The following is a 23,264-nucleotide window of genomic DNA, read 5'->3' as shown; positions in this document are numbered from 1 at the left end:
ACAGCTGCATAGTGAGGATCCCAGCCTATGGAATAACAGCTGTATAGTGAGGATCCCAGCCTATGGAACAACAGCTGCATAGTGAGGATCCCAGCCTATGGAACAACAGCTGCATAGTGAGGATCCCAGCCTATGGAACAACAGCTGCATAGTGAGGATCCCAGCCTATGGAACAACAGCTGCATAGTGAGGATCCCAGCCTATGGAACAACAGCTGCATAGTGAGGATCCCAGCCTATGGAACAACAGCTGCATAGTGAGGATCCCAGCCTATGGAACAACAGCTGCATAGTGAGGATCCCAGCCTATGGAACAACAGCTGCATAGTGAGGATCCCAGCCTATGGAACAACAGCTGCATAGTGAGGATCCCAGCCTATGGAACAACAGCTGCATAGTAAGGATCCCAGCCTATGGAATAAAAGTGGGGCTTTTATTGCTCAATATAATTCATGCTGATATAATTCAAATATATAATTTAATCGTATTAGTATATTTAGTAGAAAGCGATGGGTTAGAAGAAGCCTACATAACCAACCCACCAATCAGATTACGTTACCGAGTTTGGGTAATCCAAAAGTTACATTACTGATTACAATTTTGGACAGGTAACTAGTAACTGTAATGGATTACATTTAGAAAGTAACCTACCCAACCTGGCAAAATCATAGTATAATAGAGAAAACATGGATTCATATTAAGAAGCAAGGTGGAAAGCAACATCTCTCTTGTTTTGGAATAATATGTTGAGTGCATGGACAGCATACTGAGAGAATAAACAGGAGAAACTGTGTGTGTGACCCAGGAACTGCATGGAAGCATACAATGGCAGGAGGCAGCCTGTCTTGTTTGAGCAGTGTAGAGATGAGTGTTGGCATGAAATATTGTTATGCATTGCCTTAGTCTAAATGGTGCTCTCAAAATAAACCAGGTCACACAGCAAAATAAAACTCCAGGTCACACAGCAAAATAAAACTCCAGGTCACACAGCAAAATAAAACTCCAGGTCACACAGCAAAATAAAACTCCAGGTCACACAGCAAAATAAAACTCCAGGTCACACAGCAAAATAAAACTCCAGGTCACACAGCAAAATAAAACTCCAGGTCACACAGCAAAATATGTTGCCCCATATGCAGCCAATATGCAGCAGTTTAGAGCAGTGACTGTGTCTAGTAGAGGTCTTCACGAGTCCACCCGAACCTAAATACCCGAGACCTGACCTGGGATCTGAGCGGGTTCAAAATGTTACGTTTTCCCTCGGGTCTGAGTCGGGTCTAGTTGGATTTTCATTGTGTCTCGGGTCTATGTAACTACAGCTGATAGACCCGAGTGGACCAGCATGGACCCGACCACAGCTCTGTACAGCCTATAGAATATTTATTTATAATAAGGTGGATTTATTGACTTATAGAAGGCCTAGACAACATATTCGTTAACCAGAAGAGCAACTTGGCTGATAAACATATTTTGTTTTGTCACTCAGGTCCAATCTAGACCCGGACCCGTCTAGGTCTGGTTGTCGTTGGATCCATTCGGGTTCGGGTCTCATCGTTCTCGGGTTCGGGTCTGATTGTCTTCGGGTCCAGGTCCAACTTTTTGGACCCGAGAAGACCTCTACAGCCTATTAGTTTCCATCTACAACCTGGGAAGGAGGGGGCATGCAACCATACAGGAAGCATGTAAAAGCAGAGAGATACTGCCTTGAGCCTGTTCACTAGTATTTAAACAAATCACAGACAGACAGACAGACAGAGAGGGAGGGAGAGAGGGAGAGAGGGAGAGAGAGAGAGGCTTGGCCTAGGAGGGACTAGAAGCAAAGTGGCTTCTGCTCCATAGCCTCCTGGGAAGAATATGAAGGTGAAAAGATGAGTGTATCAGTGAGACAGTAACACCTGTGTGAGCGATGTTAAATAGTGCTTGCCTATGACACTGGCCTGCACCTCTGGGGGCCATCTCTGTCTCTGTCTCTGTGTGGCCACGCTGCAGGGACCAACTAAAGACTCTCAGATCCTGGTCCACCTCACAGAGCAACGCACTGAAATACACAGAGATTGCAGCAGTGACTATGACTGAGTCCCAAATGGCACCCTTTATCCCCTTTATAGTGCACTACTTCTGACTAGAACCCATATGTCTATTGTCTACCCAACAAGCTGCATGTGAGTCTGACTGGACTGAAATGAGAGTTCAGTATGATCATACACACAGCTCTGCAACCAGGTGAGACACAGACACACACAGCTCTGCAACTCGCCACTTCCATCATTGACTCCACAGTTATGGTAAGTGATGTTGGTTACTGCTGCCATGGCAACTGATTTGCAATTCCTTTAGAGGGGGGCAGAAGAGAGTGAGAGTGTGTGTGTGGCTGTGGGACTGGGAGACAGAGAGAGAGGTACTCAGGCTCTCTGCAGCACTAGAGATGCCTGTCACAAACCATTACAGGAGGTGGGGACTAAGACTTAAGGTCACAGCAGCATCCACACACACACACACACACACGCACACGCACGCGCACGCATACACACACACACACACACACACACACACACACACACACACACACACACACACACACACAGTTTTCTCTGAATTACCATCCACACAACACCACAGGCAGTGGTTACATGCTGATAGAGAAAGACATGCACTGTTCAGTGGCTCCAGGTGATATATGGGGAATATGGCTGTAGCACTGAAATGTATAATCTCTCTACTATACTCACACACACACAGCACTGTCACACCCTGACCCTACCTCATGTTCTCCACTGTGTCTTCAGGCATGGGCGCCACCGGCTGGACAGCAGGCAGGTTCTTACTGGTGGCCCCGTTGACGAAGGATGAGGAAGAGGTGGAGGAAGAGGAGGCTGAGTCTGTAGCTCCTGCAGGGAACAAACACACCAACCAACGTCACACTGGGAGAAGAATGGGAGCAGAAGTATACAACTTTATTATATAACCAAGTATATAACTATATTATATACCCAAGTACTGTATACAACTATATTATATACCCAAGTACTGTATACAACTATATTATATACCCAAGTACTGTATACAACTATATTATATACCCAAGTACTGTATACAACTATACAGTACAGATTATGACTATACAGTACAGTATAAACTTCATTAGATAACTAAATATACAACTATATTATATACCCAAGTTCTGTATACAACTATATTATATACCCAAGTATACAACTATACAATACAGAATACAACTATACAGTACAGTATACAACTCAATTACATAACCAACTATAGAAATACACAGTATACAACTCCATTATACAGTATACAACTATACATTATAGCATACACTATACAACTATATTATATACCCAAGTATAGAAATATACAGTACACACCTCCATTATATACCCAATTATAAACTGGGTGGTTCGAGCCCTGAATTGCTGATTGGCTGACAGTCGTGTTATATCAGACCGTATACCATGGGTATGACAAAACATTTATTTTTACTGCTCTAATTACATAGGTAACCAGTTTTTAATAGCAATAAGTCACCTCTGGGGGTTGTGGTACAGTATATTGCCAATATACCACGGCTAAGGGCTATGTCCAGGCACTCCGCATTGCGTCGTGCAGTTGGACAGTCCTTGGCTGTGGTATATTGGCCATATACCACACCCCCTTGGGCCTTATTGCTTAAATATACAACTATACAGTATACACCTATGCTGTATATTATCTACCCAAGGTCTGTTTCAGTTACAGGGCCGACCTATAAGAATGACATCCGCTTTGAACCATTCATTGTAAGTATATGAATGTCTAATGTCCAATTCAATATAACAGTCGTTCAAACACGGTGCATTGTACTGTAGCTACATCTGTGGCATTTCTTTTGAAATATTGGGTTACATGTTTGATAGGATACGATTAAGACGTTTTCCATCCATCATCATTCCAAGTATCACATGCATGTCCTTGAGTTCATGGGTCACGTTGACAAAGAACATCTACAGAACAGAACTGTTCATGGGGTCTGAGGGAAGGAGGGAGAGAGAAAAAGAGAGAGAGTGGGAGAAAGAGGGGGTGAGAGAGAAGGGGGAGAGAGAGTGGGAAAGAGGGAGGGGGGGTGACAGAGAAGGAGGGAAGGAGGAAGGTAGGGAGAGAGAAGAGCCCCTGGGTTTAACTGAAAGGGAGAGAAGCGAGAGGAGAGGAGAGAGAAGAGCCCCTGGGTTTAACTGAAAGGGAGAGAAGCGAGAGGAGAGGAGAGAGAAGAGCCCCTGGGTTTAACTGAAAGAGAGAGAAGTGAGAGGAGAGGAGAGGAGAGGAGAGGAGAGGAGAGGAGAGGAGAGGAGAGGAGAGGAGAGGAGAGGAGAGGAGAGGAGAGGAGAGGAGAGGAGAGGAGAGGAGAGGAGAGGAGAGAGAAGAGCCCCTGGGTTTAACTGAAAGAGAGAGAGAAGCGGGAGGAGAGGAGAGAAGCGAGCCCCTGGGTTTAACTGAAAGAGAGAGAAGCGGGAGGAGGGGAGAGAGGAGAGCCCCTGGGTTTAACTGAAAGCACAGTGACACATCTGTCACATTCCTGCTGAGTGGATAGGGACATTTAATAGGTGTTGCAGCTTTAATGGTCTCTGTATTAAGTGGCTTCTTTCGAAGGCCTGCTGCATCATGGGACCCTGGGCTCAACAGCATGGAACAGGGCCTAAGGGGAGAGGACAGTCAAATGGAACCCTATTCTCTATTTAGTGCACTACTTTTGTTCAGGGCCCATTGGAAGCACACTACACTACAACTTCTACTACACTACACTAATTTGGTCTGAACAAATGAAACATAATAAAACAACAAGATCTACCATTTCTCGGAGGTCATTGAATGCATTTCAACCTGACCCGATTGTATTATCCTGCTTTATACAGCACAACCACCACACAGCAGGTCATAGCACTTTATAAACTGTGTGGTTCGAGCCCTGCATGCTGATTGGGTGACAGCCATGGTCTATACGACCGTACACCATGGGTATTACAAAACATGTATTTTTACTGCTCTAATTACGTTGGTAACCAGTTTATAACAGCAATAAGGCACCTCGGGGCCAATATATCATGGCTAAGGGCTGTGTCCAGGCACTGTGTTGTGTTGTGTGTAAGAACAGCCCGTAGCTGTGGTATATTGGCCACAGACCCCACCTCCTCTGACCTTATTGCTTAAGTATAGGAAGCCTGGCCCTGTCAGGAGATAGTACAGTAAAGAGTGCCCTCTGGTGCACAGTATGAGTTTCTACATTCCACCATTAAACCTCAGTCATCCAGCCGAGAAACAAATAGGTTATGTCCCAAATAGCACCATATTCTTTATATAGTGCACCACTTTTGACCAGATGCCTACGGGCCTTGGTAAAAACTAGTGCACTACATAGGGAGCCATTAGGGACGCAGATTCCGCTCCTATTCCTGGACCGGCATCAAAGGACACATTCCAGACCCACTGGGTTATTAAGATCTGCAGTAATTACTCAGATGAAATACTAACGAACTCCAACGAGCAACAGTTCCCTGGAAATAAACCACATTACCGGCCAAACACATTAGTAGAGTGTTATTAGTAACCTCTTGGGTCTGAGACCCTGAGTACCATCCTTCAGAGGGCTTGTATGTCAGGCTGAATCTTAAACCAACCACTATCCCTTTACCCCTACGCCTTATCCCCTACACATAGCCCTGACCCCCTACACCTATACCCTACTCCTTATCCCCTAGACCTAGCCCTGACCCCCTACACCTATACCCTACACCTAGCCCCTACCCTTTACTCACTAGCACCTCATATAGAAAAGAAAGGATCAGATAGGTATAAGCAATAATATTGGTATGGTAGTACTAGCTTCCTGTTAAGAAGCCACTTAATAACTGTAGGTTAGGTGGAATTGTCACTAATATTACTTATACCTATCCACACATTTCAAGTATACACAAGTGGCTAGGTGTTAGGGCAGGCCTGGGCAACTCCAGTTCTCACGGGCCTGGTTGGTGTCACACTTCCCCCCCATCCCTAGCAAACACAGCTGAATAAACTAATTGCATTTTTAACTGAAGATCATGATTAGTTGATTATTGGAGTCAGGTGTGTTAGCTGGGGCATAACTGTGACACCAGTCAGGCCCCCGAGGACTGGAGTTGCCCAGGCCTGTGGGACTAGGGGTTGATGTGGGAAGCACTAGAAGATTTAGTCCCAAATTGCACCCTATTCCCCACATTTGACCAGGGCCCCATGGGTGTAGGCCTACCGGTGGTGTTGATCATGCTCTTGGCGGTGTTGGAGGCTGCAGAAAAGATGTTGGGGGTGGAGCCTGTTGCCAGGCTACTGGAGGATGTGTGTCCAACCGTGTTCACAGCCAGACTGCCTGGTGGAGGCTTCTTCACTGGGACCACCACACTCCTATACAGAGAGAGAGTCACACACACACACACACACACACACACACACACACACACACACACACACACACACACACACACACACACACACACACACACACACACACACACACACACACACACACACACACACAGCTAAGTGTAGCTAATGACCGAACCAAGCATCAGTAATGCTCCCATTAAGTTAAGAGAAACATTAAATACAGTACATGGAAATAGAAAAAGACTGTTCTGTGTGAAGACACTTCTGATTTCCTCATATATTTATAGACACTAGAACACATCACGAGGGAAGAAGGCAGTAAATGCTGCCAGCAGGGTGTGCGTCCCAAATGGCACTCTATTCCCTATACAGTGTACTACTTTTGATAAGAGCCCTGTACGACAGCAGTGCACTATACAGGGAATGGGGTGCTATTTGGCACAGACCCAGGGCCTTTAGATGACTAAACTTGTGACCTTCCCATGGTCCACTTAGAGAGCACAGAGCATACATTCAGACCACTGGGATATACTGCAGTTATTTATTCACTTCTGATGAACGGCATGACACACACACAAACGTCCATATCTCTGCATCTGCAGTGAAGAGTACTGATGGTGGCGGCATCATTTATTCAGTACATCTGTGTACTGCTGCTTTGGTCTAGACCAGAGGTCTCATTGACAGCAGCACATCACTGAGAAAACCAGCTATATGTTTAATATGTTTTCTAAAAAGGTATTCCTGGTTCATTTTGAGTTATTTATCTAATCATTTATTGGAGTAGGAGCACAAACAATAAAAACACTGACACGTTGAATGAACAATCACATGCATTGTTCCATCACACTTCAGATTAGCACTAATTCCAACAGTTGTCTCTTTTTAAAATAAACATGGAAAAAGCTAAGATAAGAATGTGTGCAGCTATCCCTGTGTGACATGGTTACGGTCTGATATGAACCTTTCATATGAATAATTGATTAGATGCAAAGGCGACCTAAGACATCATGTATTAATATGGATGTGTTTAATAGTGGCTGCTGTGAATAAAGTAAGGATTCATCTGGTGAGGAATATTAATGAACAGGACAAGACGACTATAGAGGAAAGAGAACCGCAGAACACATCCTGTAAGGACGCACACACACACACACACACACACACACACACACACATTTATCTACACACATACATCCTCTATCATAAAGATATACTGTGGAAATGGATTAAAAAGATTACATTTCCTAACATAGTCTGTTCAATTAAAACCAAACAGATTAAATCAGTTCTTCATTATAAATGTAATCATACATTCAGTGCTAGACAACATCCCCCTGTGTTACTGTGAGAGCTGTACTACAGAGAGAGAGAGAAAGAAAAAGAAAGACAGAAAGAAAGAAAGGGAGAGAGAGAGAGAGAGAGAGGGAATGAGATTTAAAGGTGTATTTAGATCAGTCGTGCAGTGGTCCCATCTGGTCATCCAGTCCTGGGTATTGAAGTCTCTAATTGAAAACTCCACCTCAGAGAGACTATCAACCAGAAAGACCAGGGGACTCAGCCCTCCTCTCAACGCTCTGAGCCTTTTCTTTGTGCTCTGTTTTGATGTTGTCAGTCCCTATCAGCCTCAGGCCTGACAGCCCAGCCGTCCTGAGGCCTAGTCAGCCTAGAAACTCATTCTGCTGGCAGGTGGAGAAGAATTAGACACAGCAAATTGAGGCTGGATGACATTAAAGCATGAAGGAGTCGTATGTGGGACCTGGACACTGTGTGTGAAAGCATTTCAAAATTAATACAGAGAGGTCTGGCAACTCATTTCAGCCTGCCAAGGCATATTAGGGCTGTGAGGGGTGAGAAGACAGGCTTGGGCGTGGGGTGGGAGGGGGGAGGGGTAAAATGGGAAGCCGCTTCTGTTTAATCAGTCATCAGGGCCCAGGGGACCTCTGCAGTCCTTCATCTGATCCTTCATCTCCTCCTCCCTCTCTACCTTTCCTCCCTCCTCCACCTCCTTATCTCTCCTCTCCTCCATTTGTACCTTCATCACAGGTGGCACACACACCAAACAGGCCACATTGACAGCCTTCCTATTTTGACATGGTTCAGGGTTTGTTGGTCCTAAATCTACCTCAATTATCTTCAACGTTCACCAGACAGAAAGATAAGGATTCTGGGATGTGAACCCTGACCTCCTGTCAGCAGCAGGTTACCACAGGGACAGCACACAGATTACTGTGTTCTTATCTACTGCAGGAATGTAATCACACAAGACCTTTCCAAGCACACACCCACCCTCCCACACTCCTCCCCATGGGGGCTTAGCTAACAGTACCAGAGGTCTAACATGTGACTGATGTTTCGCTTGCTACTGTAGAACCATGAATGTTGCTCCTGACAACTAAATGGACTTAGTGGATAAACTGTGGCGTGTTGAGTGTGCTTGACTAACGATGCACATTATAGTTCTTTCCTGAAGCGTATACAGGGCATTCAGAACGTATTCAGACCCCTTCCCCTTTTCCACATTTTGTTACATTACAGCCTTATTCTAAAATGGATTACATGTGGGGTTTTTCTCATTAATCTACACACAACTGCTTATTAAAATAAATGTGTTTTATAGTCACTTTCACCAGATATGTGCAGTGAAATGTGTTGTTTTACAGGGTCAGCCATAGCAGTACCGCACCCCTGGAGTAAATTAGGGCAAGTAACCAAAAGGTCGCTGGTTTGAATCCTTGAGCCGGCTAGGTGAAAATATGACATGGTGCCCTTGTGCAAGGCACTTAACCCTAATTGCTCCCGTAAGTAGCTCTGGATAAGAGTGTTTGCTAAATGAAAAAATGTAAAATTTGTGCCTTGCTCAAGGGCACATCGGCAGATGTGGGTATTCAAACCAGCGACCTTTCCATTATTGGCCCAAACAATCTATCACTAGGCTACCTGCCCAAGTTGTCAAATATGTATGAGATATGCATAACAGAGTGGCCTCCAGTACAAAGAGTGGAACTGCATGGTTGTGTGTGTATATGTGTGCATGTGTACCTGTCAAAGGAGTGAAACTGCATGGGCAGCATGGGGTGATGGGTCTCTCTCTGTACAGCAGGATCAGGGTAGGGGAGGGGCTCTGGTCCAGGCTCCACCCCCTCTACTGGCCCAGCCACTAGGCTCTTCAGAATCTCTCTGACGTTGATGTTTGATTGACTGATTGAGGAGATGGAGGAGGCGGTTGTTAGAACTTCCAGGCCAGGCGGCTCCAAGAGGAACTCCTGGCTATGCTTCTCCCCAGAGGAAAGGCTGCCGAGCAGGGCGGACATGACGTGAACACGCCCGGGTCCTGAAGGTTCCAGGTCTGCCCCATTTAACACACTGGTCACCTGGGGGGGTAGTTTAGTTATGTACTCTTGTACCTGTACCCTTCCTGGATTTATGCACGGACAAACATTATAATACAACTACAATCCATTCTAATAGAGCGAGAAAAGAGAACAGTCTAGTATCTAGATGAGCAACCTGTTCCTCTCCAATGCCAGAGTCAGTGTGCGGCAGAGATCCTCTCTCTATGTGGAGCTCCTCTACAGGGGTGGGGGGCTCCTTATTGTGGTCAGGGTAGGCCAGGGGGGTCTCTGGAACACACACACACACACACACACACACTTTTTAAAGGACACAAGGTCACTGGGTGGGCTCACACACATTGATCATGTTCCAGGACGTCAAAAATGTGATGCATTGTGGGTTAATTGGGATTGACTGACTGATCTGCAAATAATAATGAGTGACTATTCAAGATGCAAGGTGATTCGTAGATCAGCCAGTCGGGAGTTGAACAAGCCCATTCTCTCCCCATCTAACTTCCGAGTTCATCCTCTTCTAACTTCCATCTCAGATAGACATCTGCCATATGTCAGTTGGCTGGAAACTCTCTTCCTGGTGATATTACTTATGAGGGTGGCGAAGTGTCCTTCCCAGCAGCCTCTCTGACCCCACCCTCCTGGCTGATTGACTGGCTAATGAACCACGACAGACGGCTGGAAATAGAACTAGCCTCACAACGCCCCAAACTCTCAGCAATTGTCTGTTTCTCTCGCTTTCATTTACTCTCTCTCTATCTCTTTATGTCGCTCTTGCTCTCTCCCAGCGTGTGTCCAATGGGATGTTACTGTTCATACCACAGAGACCAGGACTGCCTGTACAACTTTCATACACCCCACCCCGCTCCCAACTTCCCCTCCCCTCTCCCACCTCCCATCCTGCTCCTGCTTCCCTTCTCCGCTTCCATCCCTGTTCCCATGTTTAATACAGTGCAATTAGTGGATAACATGAATTAATAATAGAGCTGAGAGGATGGGTTATGGGAGGAGTTAGAGGCGGGGTTAGGGGAGGGAGTTGGATATCAGAAGTAAGCACCTGTGCTGGTAGGTGAGTTGATCTCGTGGCGAATGCTGCATGCTGATTGGCTGATCATCCTGTTGGGCTCTCTTTGGGGTTCCAGGATGTCCCTGTACTTTGACACCATGAGGACAGAGATGAAGTAGACCACCGCTAGGGCCAAGAACTGGGCCTGCTTACTGTCATCCTGGAGGGGACAAATATGCATGTTACACAAACACACGCACACAAACATGTTACACACGCACTAGCACACACAAGCATGTTACACACGCACTAGCACACACAAACATGTTACACACGCACTAGCACACACAAACATGTTACACACGCACCAGCACACACAAACATGTTACACATGCACCAGCACACACAAACAATCATACTCACCACATCCCGGAACACGACAGCTCTCAGACGGTTGATGTCGACGTCCTGTAAAAGCCTGTCAGGGTCCTGGATGGGAGAAAGGTTACTGAGAATGTTTTGGGGTTTAGGAGTTCTAAAGTGAGGAGACTAAGGGAGTCTGACATCTTAGTGGTCGTGTAACAATCTGTTTACTTAGCCGTTAGCGTAGCATCCATATTACATTGGGTGTCACACTTAATGATCTCCCACACACCCTCTACTTATACAGTTGAAGTCGGAAGTTTACATACACTTAGGTTGGAGTCATTAAAACTCGTTTTTCAACCACTCCACAAATTTCTTGTCAACAAACTATAGTTTTGGCAAGTCAGTCTACTTTGTGGATGACACAAGTAATTTTTCCAACAATTGTTTACAGACAGATTATTTCACTGAATCTCAATTCCAGTGGGTCAGAAATGTGTATTGACTTGATGTGTATTTTTAAATTATGAGTTTAGTGAGGACATACCTTGTTGGCAGATGCTGCACCATACAGGTTGTCCTGGCTCTTACTGTTGGTCCCTCTGTCCCTCTGTCTCTGTCTAACGTCCAGACAGTTCCTCACTGCTACACAACACACTGGCAGGACAGACAGACAGGGTATCAGAAGCTGCATCTTGAAACTCATTAATGATATGATCACTGTTATCTCCAACCTGCCAAGCCAGAGTCATGGTGAAATTAACAGCCAGACAAATTTCACACTACAGATGATGATCATGAGAGAGAGAGAGAGAGAGAGAGAGAGAGAGAGAGAGAGAGAGAGAGAGAGAGAGAGAGAGAGAGAGAGAGAGAGAGAGAGAGAGAGAGAGAGAGAGAGAGAGAGAGAGAGAGAGAGAGAGACAGAGAGAGAGAGACAGAGAGAGAGAGAGAGAGAGAGAGAGAGAGAGAGTGTGTGTGTGTGTGTGGACTTCAGAGCTAGCTTCAAAGGTCTGGCCTCAACCTACCTGACTGAAGTACCAACCACTGCAGCAGACACACACTATTTATCAAAATCATGACTCACCAAAGCACATTTACTATCTAATATCAGTGCATTTAGAAAATTAATTAGCTAGTAATTTGGGATCGATGTCCCTTCCACGGGACAGTTGAGCTAACGTAGGCTAATGCGAGTAGCATGAGGTTGTAAGTAACAAGAACATTTACCAGGATATACTTGATGTCCCAAGATGGCGTAGCAGTAAGACCTGTCGTGTCGTGTCCCTTGTATATATCGTTTTTTTTAGTTTTTACATATTTTTCTTTGCATATCTTTTAAAACATTCTACTTAACCTCAGCTTCTAAATACTCTCCTGCAACCCGCCTCACCCAATGTAGCTCATCACTGTCAAACGCTCCCTAAAACACTTCTGTGAGCAGGCCTTTCTAATCGACCTGGCCCGGGTATCCTGGAAGGACATTGACCTCATCCCGTCAGTTGAGGATGCCTGGTCATTCTTTAAAAGTAACTTCCTCACCATTTTAGATAAGCATGCTCCGTTCAAAAAATGCAGAACTAAGAACAGATACAGCCCTTGGTTCACTCCAGACCTGACTGCCCTCGACCAGCACAAAAACATCCTGTGGCGGACTGCAATAGCATCGAATAGTCCCCACGATATGCAACTGTTCAGGGAAGTCAGGAACCAATACACGCAGTCAGTCAGGAAAGCTAAGGCCAGCTTCTTCAGGCAGAAGTTTGCATCCTGTAGCTCCAACTCCAAAAAGTTCTGGGACACTGTGAAGTCCATGGAGAACAAGAGCACCTCCTCCCAGCTGCCCACTGCACTGAGGCTAGGTAACACGGTCACCACCGATAAATCCATGATTATCGAAAACTTCAACAAGCATTTCTCAACGGCTGGCCATGCCTTCCGCCTGGCTACTCCAACCTCGGCCAACAGCCCCGCCCCCCCCGCAGCTACTCGCCCAAGCCTCTCCAGGTTCTCCTTTACCCAAATCCAGATAGCAGATGTTCTGAAAGAGCTGCAAAACCTGGACCCGTACAAATCAGCTGGGCTTGACAATCTGGACCCTCTATTTCTGAAACTATCCGCCGCCATTGTCGCAACCCCTATTACCAGCCTGTTCAACCTCTCTTTCATATCGTCTGAGATCCCCAAGGATTGGAAAGCTGCCGCAGTCATCCCCCTCTTCAAAGGGGGAGACACCCTGGACCCAAACTGTTACAGACCTATAACCATCCTGCCCTGCCTATCTAAGGTCTTCGAAAGCCAAGTCAACAAACAGGTCACTGACCATCTTGAATCCCACCGTACCTTCTCCGCTGTGCAATCTGGTTTCCGAGCCGGTCACGGGTGCACCTCAGCCACACTCAAGGTACTAAACGATATCATAACCACCATCGATAAAAGACAGTACTGTGCAGCCGTCTTCATCGACCTTGCCAAGGCTTTCGACTCTGTCAATCACCATATTCTTATCGGCAGACTCAGTAGCCTCGGTTTTTCGGATGACTGCCTTGCCTGGTTCACCAATTACTTTGCAGACAGAGTTCAGTGTGTCAAATCGGAGGGCATGCTATCAGGTCCTCTGGCAGTCTCTATGGGGGTGCCACAGGGTTCAATTCTCGGGCCGACTCTTTTCTCTGTATATATCAATGATGTTGCTCTTGCTGCGGGCGATTCCCTGATCCACCTCTACACAGATGACACCATTCTATATAATTCCGGCCCGTCCTTGGACACTGTGCTATCTAACCTCCAAATGAGCTTCAATGCCTAAGAACACTCCTTCCCTGGCCTCCAACTGCTCTTAAATGCTAGTAAAACCAAATGCATGCTTTTCAACCGATCGCTGCCTGCACCCGCATGCCCGACTAGCATCACCACCCTGGATGGTTCCGACCTTGAATATGTGGACACCTATAAGTACCTAGGTGTCTGGCTAGACTGTAAACTCTCCTTCCAGACTCATATCAAACATCTCCAATCGAAAATCAAATCAAGAGTCGGCTTTCTATTCCGCAACAAAGCCTCCTTCACTCACGCCGCCAAACTTACCCTAGTAAAACTGACTATCCTACCGATCCTCGACTTCGGCGATGTCATCTACAAAATTGCTTCCAACACTCTACTCAGCAAACTGGATGCAGTTTATCACAGTGCCATCCGTTTTGTCACTAAAGCACCTTATACCACCCACCACTGCGACTTGTATGCTCTAGTCGGCTGGCCCTCGCTACATATTCGTCGCCAGACCCACTGGCTCCAGGTCATCTACAAGTCCATGCTAGGTAAAGCTCCGCCTTATCTCAGCTCACTGGTCACGATGGCAACACCCATCCGTAGCACGCGCTCCAGCAGGTGTATCTCACTGATCATCCCTAAAGCCAACACCTCATTTGGCCGCCTTTCGTTCCAGTACTCTGCTACATGTGACTGGAACGAATTGCAAAAATCGCTGAAGTTGGAGACTTTTACCTCCCTCACCAACTTCAAACATCTGCTATCTGAGCAGCTAACCGATCGCTGCAGCTGTACATAGTCTATTGGTAAATAGCCACCCATTTTCACCTACCTCATCCCCATACTGTTTTTATTTATTTACTTTTCTGCTATTTTGCACACCAATATCTCTACCTGTACATGACCATCTGATCATTTATCACTCCAGTGTTAATCTGCAAAATTGTAATTATTCGCCTACCTCCTCATGCCTTTTGCACACAATGTATATAGACTCCCCTTTTTTTCTACTGTGTTATTGACTTGTTAATTGTTTACTCCATGTGTAACTCTGTGTTGTCTGTTCACACTGCTATGCTTTATCTTGGCCAGGTCGCAGTTGCAAATGAGAACTTGTTCTCAACTAGCCTACCTGGTTAAATAAAGGTGAAATAAAAAAATTAAATAAAATAGACATATCTGATATTGGCAGAAAGCTTAAATCCTTGTTAATCTAACTGCGCTGTCCAATTTACAGTCGCTATTACAGTTAAAGAATGCCATGCTATTGTTTGAGGAGAGTGCACAATTTTGAACATGAAAAGTTATTAATAAACAAATGAGTCATATTTGGGCAGTCTTGATACTACATTTTGAACAGAAATTCAATGGTTCATTGTATCAGTCTAAAACGGTGCACATACACAGCTGCCATTAGGTGGCCAAAATATTAATTGCACCTGGGCTGGAATAATACATTATGGCCTTTCTCTTGCATTTCAAAGATGAAGGTACAAAAAATACACAAAATAACAGTTTTTTCCCTTTGTTTTATCTTTAATCAAATCTATTGTGTTACATTCTACTACATGCCTTTCACATTTCCACAAACTTCAAAGTGTTTCCTTTCAAATGGTACCAAGAATATGTATATCCTTGCTTCAGGGCCTGAGCTACAGTCAGTTAGATTTGGGTAAAAATAATAAAAAGGGGTGGATCCTTAAGAGGGATTTCATGGATACTAGAATTACTGAAATGATCGTGAAATGCTTTTGCCACGGCATTTCCGGACATTATTCATCATCATTATTCATCATCTAATATGACAGTAGGCAGGCAGGCAGGCAGGCAGGCAGGCAGGCAGGCAGGCAGGCAGGCAGGCAGGCAGGCAGGCAGGCAGGCGCACGCGCACACGCACACACACACACACACACACACTCTTACCCAGTCGTAGACACTGTCTCATCAGGCCTCCAGAGGACATGTTCTTCTCAGCCTCAATCTCAGAGAAGTTGAGTGAGCTGGCGAACACCAGAACGTCCACCATGGCCATGAGACGGGACAGGAAGGAAACAGCCGTCTCTGAAGACATGCCCTGGACTGCCTCGATGTTCTCCAACTCAGCCTGCTCACAGCACAGGGGGTCAGGGGTCAGGGGAGGAGAAGGGTGAAGAGGGGACAGGGAGGGGGAGGTGGGATGAAGAGGGGACAGTGGAGGAGGAGGAGGAAAAGGGGTGAAGGCGGGGGCAGGGGAGGGGGAGGAGGAGAAGGGGTGAAGGGGGGATAGGGGAGGGGGAGGAGGAGAAGGGTGAAGAGGTGTCAGGGGAGGGGACAGGGGAGGGGGAGGAGGAGAAGGGGTGAAGGCGGGGGCAGGGGAGGGGGAGGAGGAGAAGGGGTGAAGGGGGGATAGGGGAGGGGGAGGAGGAGGAGGGTGAAGAGGTGTCAGGGGAGGGGACAGGGGAGGGGGAGGAGGAGAAGGGGTGAAGGCGGGGGCAGGGGAGGGGGAGGGGGAGGAGGAGAAGGGTGAAGAGGTGTCAGGGGAGGGGACAGGGGAGGGGTGAAGCTGGGACAGGGGAGGGGACAGGGGAGGGGGAGGAGGAGAAGGGTGAAGAGGTGTCCGGGGAGGGGACAGGGGAGGTGTGAAGCAGGGACAGGGGAGGGGACAGGGGAGGTGTGAAGCAGGGACAGGGGAGGGGACAGGGGAGGTGTGAAGTGGGGACAGGGGAGGGGACAGGGGAGGTGTGAAGCGGGGGACAGGGGAGGGGGAGGAGGAGAAGGGTGAAGAGGTGTCAGGGGAGGGGACAGGGGAGGGGGGACAGATCCAGAAATAGAAATGGTTCCATTGTATCTGAGAAAATATACGTTATGAAAGAAAATCAAACTATCTAACTTAGGTACTCTGGCCATGCACACAAACAAACAACAATACATGATCAAATCAACAGATACAATCAGCAGTTAAAGCACATAAAATCCTTAACACAAACAAAACACACAGAAAACAATCACCAACTTAAACGTAATAGATAGCAGAATGAAGCTGAGCAAATGAAAATGGCTACGATCAATAAAGACAATTAACTAGTCCTATTTCCTGGAAGCTGATCAATAATTAAGAACTAAACATGCAGCTCTATCTAGCCACCACTAGATGGTGGTGTAGCACCACAGAGAGGCTGACTGACAGAAGGAGAGGCGGCAGAGAGGTTGACTGAATGACTTACAGAAGGAGAGGTAGCAGAGAGGTTGACTGAATGACTTACAGAAGGAGAGGTAGCAGAGAGGTTGACTGAATGACTTACAGAAGGAGAGGTAGCAGAGAGGTTGACTGAATGACTTACAGAAGGAGAGGTGGCAGAGAAGCTGACTGAATGACTTACAGAAGGAGAGGTAGCAGAGAGGTTGACTGAATGACTTACAGAAGGAGAGGTAGCAGAGAGGTTGACTGAATGACTTACAGAAGGAGAGGTAGCAGAGAGGTTGACTGAAAGACTTACAGAAGGAGAGGTGGCAGAGAGGCTGACTGAATGACTTACAGAAGGAGAGGTGGCAGAGAAGCTGACTGAATGACTTACAGAAGGAGAGGTGGCAGAGAGGCTGACTGAAAGACTTACAGAAGGAGAGGTGGCAGAGAGGCTGACTGAAAGACTTACAGAAAGACTTACAGAAGGAGAGGTGGCAGAGAGGCTGACTGAATGACTTACAGAAGGAGAGAAGGCAGAGAGGCTGACTGAATGACTTACAGAAGGAGAGATGGCAGAGAGGCTGACTGAATGACTTACAGAAGGAGAGATGGCAGAGAGGCTGACTGAATGACTTACAGAAGGAGAGATGGCAGAGAGGCTGACTGAATGACTTACAGAAGGAGAGATGGCAGAGAGGCTGACTGAATGACTTATAGAAGGAGAGATGGCAGAGAGGCTGACTGAATGACTTACAGAAGGAGAGATGGCAGAGAGGCTGACTGAATGACTTACAGAAGGAGAGATGGCAGAGAAGCTGACTGAAAGACTTACAGAAGGAGAGGTGGCAGAGAGGCTGACTGAATGACTTACAGAAGGAGAGATGGCAGAGAGGCTGACTGAATGACTTACAGAAGGAGAGGTGGCAGCAGAGAGCAGAGGAAGGATCCCTCCACAGGCGATGATGATGTTGTCTACCATCTGAGAGAGGAGGTGGATGGTGTTGTGGACAAAGATTATGTTCTCATTGCTGTTGACAAAGTCCATGACAGATTTGGTTGAATGGCTGCAGGGAGGCAGAGAGAGAAGGAGAGAACTGGATTAAAGACAGGTCAGGTCTTAGGTCAGCTCAGGGATACGTGTTGAATAATCAGCCACAGTAAGGCTAGTTAGAAACCCTGGCTGCAGGATCTACTGTAACTCTTGTTTTACTCTCAATGAATGGGATATGTGCTTGTCTTACCTAACTTAGTTGAATGCACTAACTTAGTTGAATATCCATAGTGACTTACAGTCACTATGGATAAGAGCGTCTGCTAAATGACCCAAATGTAACATTCTACTGCATGTCCTATGTGGTAGCCCTAAGTGGTCAAAAATAGTGCACTACAGAGAGGCAATGGGCTTTGATACAAACTAGTGCACTACATAGGGACTAGGGTGTGATTAGGGACAGTGTCCTCAGTGTCTCGGTCCCCTCACCTCCTCCAGACATGGACGTCTGTCTCCAGGGCCAACAGCAGGTCAGTGAGGAGGCGCTGGTGCATGGGCGACCATTTGAACTCTGGGATGCGGAACATGGTGGTGCGAGGGCCAGGGCTGAACTGGCGGCGCTGCTCCTCTGTCATGGGCATCCCTCTGAAGCCCAGGTCCACACGCAGGGCACGCTCTAACTGGGCCGCCGTACGACCGTGCAGGGACTGACACACACGCACAGACACACATACACCCACAATACTGTAATTCAGAGTGTATAAAGCAGTGTATAAATAAAGCATTACATAACAGCAGAGAAGACACTATTAATAGTCCTTTAGTCCTCCCTCTCCTCCTCCTCCTCCTCCTCCTCCTCTCATCAGACTCAATAACACGGGGGAGGGAGGAGAGAGGAGGAACAGAGGATAAGAGGGAGGGAGGTCTTGTAATTTAACTAACCTGTGTAGTAGCAGTGGTCTGTATCTTCTTAACTTCTTTGTCCTTTCTGTCGTATGACCTCTCTGTGCCTGAGGTGTTGCTGACTGCATCCGCCCCACTACCTTTCACACCAGCCGAGGGCTCTCCCCCCTCCGACACCCCAGACCCTCCAGCACTAGCTCCAGCCCCCGTGTCTGTGAACACTGACCCCTTAGAGCAGGCCTCTTCCCTGGACATTGAAGTGACGTCACCCAGGGTGGTCTGGAGCTTCAACCTCTCCTCCTCCAGGATGCTGTTGATTGGACCACCAGGACTGACCATGCCGATGATCCCCAGCTCAGAGCTGCCCGTCATGTGGGCCAGTAGGCCCAGGTCATGGCTGTGAGCCGGGGGGACTGGGGGCTCGGGGTCTGGTTGGGGGTTAGAACCAGGACTTGGCAGGACCAGGGGCTCCTCCTGTTGAGTTCAGTTCTGTTTAGTTAACTTGCACATAACAAAACACAAGCAGAAAAGAAAGACGAACTAACCTGGCCAAACAGGAAGCTGCTGTTGCTAGGGAGACTGTCCTTGTCGTCATCAGCGAGGGTGATGAGGGGACCGGTGTTGTGGTTGTCGGTGGCTACACCGACGGTTGAGTTGGGGACCATTACTCCGCTGGCGGCGCTGCTGCTCAGCTTCTCTACAGCAGCACAGTACACGTTGTCCAATAGGGAGTCCACCTGGACCAACGCCCCGCCCCTGTCCTCAGAGACAACACTCCCAGCCACACCCACTGTCACGCCCAGCGGCTCTGGAGACAGGTCCAGGTCCTCCAGCTTCACCTCTGTGGCTTCCACCTGGGGAGAGGGAGGGATGATTGATTAGCTGACTGAATGACTGACTGACTGATTTTAAGAGTCTACCTGCAAGAACTGTGACATGTGGTGTTTTTCCCTAACTAAACGTACTGGAAGTTGCTCTGGATAAGAGCATCTGCTAAATTAATCAGTTGTAAAAACTATGAAAACAGACACCATAACATACCTTCTCAGCCTTGATGTCCACCAGCAGGTCATGAACCTCCACTCTGACCCCTGACCCCGTCCTCTCTGTCCCCTCGAGCCCCTCCTCCTCCCCCGTCTTCGCCTCCGACAGTATGTTCCGGGGGTGGCCGGGAGTCTCGGGGTAGTCGGCCTCGCTCTCCGGGGTCTGTGTCTGAGAGTGGTCGTCTACCTCTCTGATCTCCATGTTCCCCTGGATGCCCCCGGCCTGGAGGTCCTGCAGGCCTGAGATGGTGCTGACCAGACCCTTCCTCCCCTTCTTAATGTTCTCCTCCTCCTGACGCTGGTAGTCCTCATACATCTTAGCCAGGTACTCCTTATGGGCCTCGTACGTTACCTACAGTATAGCAGTATAACAGTATAACAAACATCATCAATAATCAAATCAAAATCAAATCAAATGTATTTATATAGCCCTTCGTACATCAGCTGATATCTCAAAGTGCTGTACAGAAACCCAGCCTAAAACCCCAAACAGCAAGCAATGCAGGTGTAGAAGCACGGTGGCTAGGAAAAACTCCCTAGAAAGGCCAATACCTAGGAAGAAACCTAGAGAGGAACCAGGCTATGTGGGGTGGCCAGTCCTCTTCTGGCTGTGCCGGGTGGAGATTATAACAGAACATGGCCAAGATGTTCAAATGTTCATAAATGACCAGCATGGTCGAATAATAATAAGGCAGAACAGTTGAAACTGGAGCAGCAGCACAGTCAGGTGGAAGTTGAAACTGGAGCAGCAGCATGGCCAGGTGGACTGGGGACAGCATTATTATCTATAACTAATAATCAAGCTCATCTTAGCCAGGTACTCCATATTTGCCCTGTATAGGTTACCATATAGAGGGAGAGACATGATCAATAACTACTGGTCATCCAAGGTGTTGTTGGTGCAAATTCCCTCCTCAACAGCAGAGGGCAGTGTTTCCCCTCTTATCATAGAGCTGACTGGTGGCACCACTGATGATCTATGTCCCAAATGGTGCCCTATTACCTACATATTGCGCTAGGGTCCTGGTCAAAAGTTGTGCACTATATAGGGAATAGGGTGCCATTTGGGACGCAGACAGCCGCTGAGTCTTACCTTGGAGTGAGCGATGGAGAGTGTATCCACCCAGACCCTCCAACCTCCCCATTCATACTTGATGGCATGGTAGAGCAGGATCCTGAAGAGGCTATAGACCATCTCCATCATCTTCTGTTCCTCTGAGTTTTTAGGGTTGATATAGCCCAGACTGAACATCCAGTCCTGCCATACTGAACACTGCAACAAACACCTAGAGACAGACAATATACCGTGAATAATATATACTGTTACGACTATTATCAATAAGGTACTCACTACTAGAGCAAGCAGGAGAGACCATCGCTACATAGTCAGTAGTCTAAGTTAAAGTCGGTCTGTAGGCCAACAGCATATTCTCAAGTACTCCCGCTGAGTCACAATTCATTCTGATCACCTTCTATTATGTGAATTAGTGAAATGATCTGATGCTTTGTTATATAGTCAGTAGTTAGACAACAATAGCGAGTAGATTGGTGATGATAGTTATCTGTTATACCATCAATATCTCGTGAACGATTTATGATTGACAGGATGCAGGATGCAAACAGTGCTGTCACTGCTGGGAAGAGTCATTACACAGCTGTAAATTAGAGGATGACTGTGTGTGTGTGTGTGTGTGTGTGTGTGTGTGTGTGTGTGTGTGTGTGTGTGTGTGTGTGTGTGTGTGTGTGTGTGTGTGTGTCCTCACCGTCGGTTTTCGCGGCTGTTACTGAATAATTTGATCATGTCTGAGAGGAAGAGACGTCGAACCTCCATCAGCTCAACGCTGGGGGACGAGCTCTTCAACAGAGTCGCTACTACCTTAAGAATCACTGGAACACACACACACACACACACACACACACACACACACACACACACACACACACACACACACACACACACACACACACACACACACACAACTTTGTTAAGTCCGCACTTTAAATAAAGTTTGACTTGACTACATAACATTCACAGGGACAGCAGACAGACTTACTGGGGTTCTGTATCTTGATTGTAGAGTCTGGTTCAGGGTGGGGTTTGTGGACGACCTGGGTACACACCTGCTCAGTCAGGATCTGATGGGAAGAACACCGACAATCACTAAATAGGGAATAGGGTGTCATTTGGGATGCAACACGGTAGTCTCTGCTTCTAACAGGACAGTGGAGCGGAGATAATGAGGTTATCAGCACGAGGCTATAACCATCCCAGACCTCACTGCCACGAGATCTGCAGGTCATGGATTGGCCTGTTCAGCCATCTGCAGACCCATGGCCGGCCAGCCAGACCAAGACCTCAACCGCACACCGAAATCAAACTCGACTATGAGGGATCCCTGAAGAAGAAGTGTATGTGTATGTGTGTGTGTGTGTGTGTGTGTGTGTGTGTGTGTGTAGTTATACAGAAGTTACAGAGAAGAATGTACCTCGTACAGCGTGTTGTAGATGGTCACTGATACAGTATTGGTGTGTAGCATCAGCCTCTCCCCCAGCAGAGTGAAGAGACTGTGTGTGTGCATGATCTCAACCTTCCTTCTGTGGACAGACACACACAGTAACCCTGTTAGGAGTCCCTGGGTGACAGTTTTACACTTCATACAATAGTTATTTTAAGAGAAGAGGGTAGAAGAGGGGAAGAAGAGGGGAGAAGAGTAAAGGGGAGAAGAGGGGAGAATAGTAAAGGGGAGAAGAGGGTAGAAGAGGGAAGAAGAGGGGAGAAGGGTAAAGGGAGAAGAGGGGAAAATAGTAAAGGGGAGAAGAGGGTAGAAGAGGGAAGAAGAGGGGGAGAAGAGTAAAGGGGAGAAGAGGGGAGAAGAGTAAAGGGGAGAAGAGGGGAAAATAGTAAAGGGGAGAAGAGGGGAAGAAGAGTAAAGGGGAGAAGAGGGGAGAAGAGGTAAAGGGGAGATGGAGAAGATAGGGGGAGAAGAGTAAAGGGGAGAAGAGGGGACGAATAGTAAAGGGGAGAAGAGGGGAGAAATAGTAAAGGGGAGAAGAGGGAGAATAGTAAGAGGGGAGAAGAGGGGAGAATAGTAAAGGGGAGAAGAGGGGAGAAGAGTAAAGGGGAGAAGAGGGGAGAAGAGTAAAGGGGAGAAGAGGGGAGAATAGTAAAGGGGAGAAGAGGGGAGAAGAGTAAAGGGGAGAAGAGGGGAGAATAGTAAAGGGGAGAAGAGGGGAGAAGAGTAAAGGGAGAAGAGGGGAGAATAGTA

General features: G+C 47.1%; 1 protein-coding gene across 1 annotated transcript in view; it reads right to left on the bottom strand.

Annotated features, from left to right (window-relative positions):
• Window positions 1-23,264, bottom strand: part of LOC109909410 (neurobeachin-like) — a 322,523-nt gene that overhangs the window by 208,744 nt on the left and 90,515 nt on the right. The window contains 18 exon segments of the mRNA XM_031795281.1: window positions 1,924-2,037; window positions 2,761-2,887; window positions 6,274-6,425; window positions 9,450-9,781; window positions 9,918-10,030; window positions 10,815-10,983; window positions 11,187-11,252; window positions 11,677-11,786; window positions 15,822-16,002; window positions 17,972-18,125; window positions 18,542-18,759; window positions 18,995-19,429; window positions 19,501-19,809; window positions 19,997-20,350; window positions 21,092-21,284; window positions 21,762-21,885; window positions 22,053-22,134; window positions 22,485-22,593. Coding sequence (XP_031651141.1) covers window positions 1,924-2,037; window positions 2,761-2,887; window positions 6,274-6,425; window positions 9,450-9,781; window positions 9,918-10,030; window positions 10,815-10,983; window positions 11,187-11,252; window positions 11,677-11,786; window positions 15,822-16,002; window positions 17,972-18,125; window positions 18,542-18,759; window positions 18,995-19,429; window positions 19,501-19,809; window positions 19,997-20,350; window positions 21,092-21,284; window positions 21,762-21,885; window positions 22,053-22,134; window positions 22,485-22,593 — 3,342 coding nt within the window.

The sequence above is a fragment of the Oncorhynchus kisutch genome, linkage group LG18 (genome assembly GCF_002021735.2).
Source record: "Oncorhynchus kisutch isolate 150728-3 linkage group LG18, Okis_V2, whole genome shotgun sequence".
NCBI classification, from domain to species: Eukaryota; Metazoa; Chordata; class Actinopteri; order Salmoniformes; family Salmonidae; genus Oncorhynchus; species Oncorhynchus kisutch.
This window is presented reverse-complemented; position numbering and strand designations above follow the sequence as displayed.